This window comes from Sturnira hondurensis, unplaced genomic scaffold, assembly GCF_014824575.4.
Source record: "Sturnira hondurensis isolate 20B ecotype Veracruz unplaced genomic scaffold, ASM1482457v3 Scaffold0019868, whole genome shotgun sequence".
NCBI lineage: Eukaryota > Metazoa > Chordata > Mammalia > Chiroptera > Phyllostomidae > Sturnira > Sturnira hondurensis.
Genome location: NW_028092499.1, coordinates 14,054 through 19,411, shown reverse-complemented (window position 1 = coordinate 19,411; position 5,358 = coordinate 14,054). Strand labels below are relative to the sequence as shown.

Genomic DNA, 5,358 nt, shown 5'->3' with positions numbered 1-5,358 from the left:
GTCACTATTGGCGATTCTGATGGAGGTGGGGGTTACTCATATGAGCCAGACAGGATTCCTGTTCTCAGAAACTGCATTTTAACTGGAGAGACATAAATTTTTATAATTGTGAGAGGCAGAATGAAATAAATGCAAACTACATGGAGGGAATGTAGAAAAGGGCAGAGGTGGGAATTTTCACACATGACAAAACATTTCTGCTGGGACGTTGAGAATTGGATTTTGTGATTTAGAGAATAGAATAAGAGAAATTTTGAAAGTTCAAATAAATAAAACTTTTAAAGGCTAATTGAACAATATGAGTAACAACAGGGACTTTGGGAAGCTATATGCTGTGCATTAGAAGTTGTTAAGTGGCCATACAAATGGCTGCACTAATATCAATTCATAAGAAATCATAGTCAAAAGCACTTGAAGATAAACATATGTTACTGAAGTAGAACACACTGGGTAGGAGAATATAAAAATTACTCATGATAATACTGGAAGAAAGAAGACAGGAAATAGGTCCAGAGATGGAACTAAGTTAGTAGTTTGGAAAACCATAATGTCTTTTGGGAACCAGCTGACTCTTCTAAGTAGAGGTCCAATGTGCCTGTAATGGATGTTATTTGGCTGTGTGAGATGTTAAACTTAAGATTGTTTTCATGGACTGACGCCTTTTTTTTTCTTGAACACTAATACTTGCCTACACATTTTGTTTTTCATTTCCTTCCTTCAGGTAACCTAAAACTGACCCTGGTTTCTGAGACAATGAATGGAATGAATCACTCTATAGTATCAGAATTTGTGCTTTTGGGACTCACCAATTCATGGGGGATTCAGCTCCTCCTTTTTGTCTTTTCCGTTTTGTTCTATTTCACAAGCATAATGGGAAACCTTGGCATTATGTTCACAGTAACTTTGGATCCTCATCTGCACTCCCTCATGTATTTCCTCCTGGCTAACCTGTCAGTCATCGATATGATTTCTTGCTCAGTCACAGCCCCTAAAATGATTTGCGACATTTTTAAGAAGCACAAAGCCATCTCTTTTTGTGGATGTATTACTCAGATCTTCTTCAGTCATGCTGCTGGGGGCACTGAGATGGTACTACTGATTGCCATGGCCTTTGACAGATATGTGGCCATATGCAAACCTCTCCACTACCTGACTATCATGAGTCCAAGATTATGCCTGTACTTTTTAGTCAGTTCCTGGGTTGTTGGTTTTATCCACTCATTGTTTCAATTAGTTTTTGTGGTAAACTTGCCCTTTTGTGGCCCTAATATATTGGATAGTTTTTACTGTGACCTTCCCCGGCTCCTCAGACTTGCCTGCACAAATACCCAAGTCCTGCAGTCCATGGTTAGTGTTAATAGTGGGCTTATTTCTGTGGGATCTTTTGTCTTACTGGTCATTTCCTACATTTTTATTCTAGTCACTGTTTGGAAACGCTCTCCAGGGGGTTCATTCAAGGCCCTCTCCACTTTGTCATCTCATATCACTGTGGTAGTTTTGTTCTTTGGGCCACTGATGTTTTTCTACACATGGCCTTCTCCCACATCACACCTGGATAAATATCTTGCTATTTTTGATGTATTAATCACTCCTTTTCTGAATCCACTCGTCTATACATTCAGAAACAAAGAGATGAAAGTGGCAATAGTGAGATTGTGCACTCATCTTCTTCATTACTGGAAGATTTTGTAAATGGGTTGGCTTTGGTGACATGAAACTATGGGGTCTCCCTCATGCTGGTTGCACAGAAAACATTATGCAATTTCAGAGAAACACTCAAGACGTAGGTGATACTATATTCCTAGAGAGCTAGTATCTATTAAATTGTGGTATCCATTTCAATGTTAAATTAGAAATGATATCATTACTTGACATTCTGTATATCAAAGTGTTAGAGATGAAATCATATGTGTTTTCTAACTTACACAGTCTAAGAGAGTGCCATGTAATTGAGCACATAATATTGTATGTTTTCCTATTTTGGACAGATTATTCTGTGGATACATGGACTATGCATACATATTATTTTTATCTATTTACTACCTACCTATTTTGATTTAATTTTCCCCTACTCTGTTTGTTTCTTACTTCCCCAGTATCAACATATTTTGCCTCCTTATCCAGCTTTTCTCTCTCTGTCAGTACAGGAAATTGTTAATTCTATATTAGAATTCTGAATTTAAAGCTACAATGGGTATTGTTCTAAACCGAGTACTGAGGGGTGGGTGACTGGAATTTGTCCAAAGGCAAACAGCCAGAAATCACCAGAGATCACCAGGCACCAAAAACTGTCTCTGGTTGCTCCTAGGTCAGTGTCCTTGCATGTTCAAATCAAATTTGTATTTGAATTCCTACTCATACTTCACTCTTTCAACTTTTTCCTGTAAGTCTATTTGTGAGGGGATTTTTACACTGTCCATTTGTATTCCCCGCTTTTAATAATTTTTAATTACCATTTAGCAATACTTTATCAATTCTAAATAATTTCTTAATTTATACCGCTACCATTCATTTTCTTCGTAAGCACCTAACAAAGCCAAATTTTAAACCATTGTGTTAATTATGAAGAAAATGTTTAAAACTCATTATTAAGAGTACTTCTTTTGCCTACAGTGGTGTTCAGAGAGATCTTTTATTAAATTCTATTTTTTATGCCTGAAGTTCCTCTCAAATACAATTAATGATGGTCTCTTTTGTGTGTGGAAACAATGTGATTAATTAATTGTATATTCTGCTTAAATAAGTCACAAATTGTGCTTCTCCCAGAAAAATAAATTTAAAATATTTCACCAGAAGATGGAGGTGTAGGTGGAAACACTGTACCTCCTCCCACAACAAGTTTGTGAACAACAAATATTTAAAAACCAGAACTCAACCAGAACAGAGAGAAAATTGAACTGGACCAAAGTAAGACAACAATGATCCATTCATCCAGACTGGTAAGCCAGGTAGAGTAGGGTCGATCAGGAAAAACCAGCCAGACGAACACAGGCATGCAGGCAGCAGTTGGCAAATCCCAGGCATGGGGTGGCAATGGGAAGATCCAGTGAAGGCATAAGGCATCTGGCTGACCGCGGTCACACATTTGCACACAGATAAACCAGGCAAAGGAGTGAGCAGTGATATAGACCACGCAACCCAGGGCCCCAGTGCCAGGAAATAATGCCTAAAAGGACCAATTGGAAAAGCTTTTGGGGGTTGAGGTGCTGGGAGAGGCTCCCAAGTTCACAGAGAGTTCATTGGAGAGACCCACAGGATTCTGGAGGGAGCACAAGCCCACACATCAGGGAACTAGCACCAGAAACCCCAATTTGCTTATTGGAAGCAACAGAAGGGGCCGAAATCTGAGAAAGAAAAAAAAAAACAGCATTGATCCTCTCTGACCGTGCCCCCACATACAGCATCACAAACCACCAACTGGGTCTCCACACCATGGTGAATACCTAAGGGTCCACCCCTCATACACAACAAGTGCAAACAGATCAAAACATGGCTCAAGAAGTACAGCTTAAAGCCCCAGAGCCAATACTTCTAAGCGAATAAGAGATAGACAACCTATCAGATGAACAGTTCAAAATACTGGTGATCAGGCTGCTGACAGAACTGGTTGATTTCAGTCACAAATTAGAGGAACATATGAAGGCTAAACTAATTGAAATGAAGGGGAATGCACAGGAAACCAATAGTGATGGACAGAAAACTGGGACTCAAATCAAGGGAGTGGACCAGAAGGAAGAAAGAAACAACCAAGAAGAGAAGGAAGAAACAAGAATTCAAAACAATGAGCAGAGGCTTAGGAACCTCCAGGACATCTTTAAACATTCCAAAATCTGAATAATAGGGGTAGCAGAAGGGGAAGAGGAAGAGGAACAAGTGGAAAACTTATTTGAACAAATATTAAAGGAGAACTTCCCCAATCTGGCAAAGAAAATAGACTTCCATGAAATCCAGGAAGCTCACAGAGTCCCAAAAAATTTGGATCCAAGAAGGAACATACAAAGGCACATCAATATTACATTAGCCAAGAATAAAGTGAAGGATAGAATTCTAGAAGCAGCAAGAGATAAGGGGACAGACACCTACGAAGGAGTTCCAATCAAACTGGCAGCTGATTTCTCAAAAGGGACCCTACAGGCAGGAACAGGCTGGAAAAAAGTATTCCAAGTCATAAAATCCAAAGACCTACATCCAAGATTGCTTTATTCAGCAAAGATTTCATTTAGAATGGAAAGTCAGATAAAGAGCTTCTCAGATAAGGTCAAGTTAGAGGAGTTCATCATCACCAAGGTCTTATTATATGAAATGTTAAAGGGACTTATAAAAGAAAAAGAAAAAAAAAGCAACAGTGAAAAGACAGCAAACTCACAGTTATTAACAACCACACCTAAAACAAAAGCAAACTGCCCTGGCTGGTGTAGCTCAGTGGATTGAGCGCAGGCCTGCGAACCACACGATCGCAGTTCCATTCCCAGTTAGGGCACATGCCTAGGATATTTCTCTCTCTCTCTCTCTCTCTCTCTCCCTCTCTCTCCTTCTGTTCCCCTCTAAGATAAATACATTAAAAAATTAATAATAAATAAATAAAAGGACAATACTAGTAAAACAAAAAAAGCAAACTAAGATGACAGCTAGATCGGGAGCAGAAACATAGAAATGGAGCTCACATGGAGAGTTAGCAACAGGAGAGTTGGAAGGAGAAGGGGGGAGAAGGTACAGAGAATAAGTAGCAAAGACGGTAGGTAGAAAATAGACAGGGGGGAGGACAAGAATAGTCTGGGAAATGTAGAATCTAAAGAACTTGTGACACATGGACATAAACTAAAGAGATGGAATGGTGGGGGAGGGGCTTTTCAGGGTAGAGGGGAATGAAGGGGGGAATAGAACTACTATAATGGCACAACCAATAAAATATATTAAAAAAATAAACAAAAATATTTCACCAAATAGGAAATAAATATTTAAAAATATGTGTGTGGGTTTCCTTTTTCCAGAAGTTGTACAGTCTAACCCTAACTATTGTTTTAAGTATTTCACCTTGAATTTTATGATGCGGATATTCTAATTATCCTTGTTTTACGAAGGAAGGATCTGAAGCACAAAGATGTTTAATGTTCTCAAGGTCACAATTGTCCAAAACTGAATCAGGAAGAATTACAGAACCTGAATAAAAAGATCACAGTTAATCAAATTGAAGCAGTCACCAAAATCTCACAACAAACAGAAGTACTGAACTGATGGCTTCACAGGTAAATTTTAGGAAACATTCAAATAACTAACAACTCCTCTTCTAAAACTATTCTAACAAATTCAAGAGGACGGAGGTCTCCCAACATCATTTGTATGCCGGAAACCTGTATG

At 38.7% G+C, this 5,358-nt stretch overlaps 1 protein-coding gene across 1 annotated transcript; it reads left to right on the top strand.

The window, feature by feature from the left end:
* Window positions 1-744: 744 nt before the first annotated feature.
* LOC118974847 (olfactory receptor 4F15-like) lies at window positions 745-1,692 on the top strand. The gene has a single exon (XM_037028425.1). The coding sequence runs from the start codon at window positions 754-756 to the stop codon at window positions 1,690-1,692; it is 939 nt and encodes a 312-aa protein (XP_036884320.1). The 5' UTR covers window positions 745-753.
* The last annotated feature ends 3,666 nt before the right edge of the window (window positions 1,693-5,358 follow it).

Excerpts from the sequence above, each read along its gene's own strand:
- LOC118974847 (XM_037028425.1), top strand. The coding sequence starts at position 754 with ATGAATGGAATGAATCACTCTATAGTATCAGAATTTGTGCTTTTGGGA.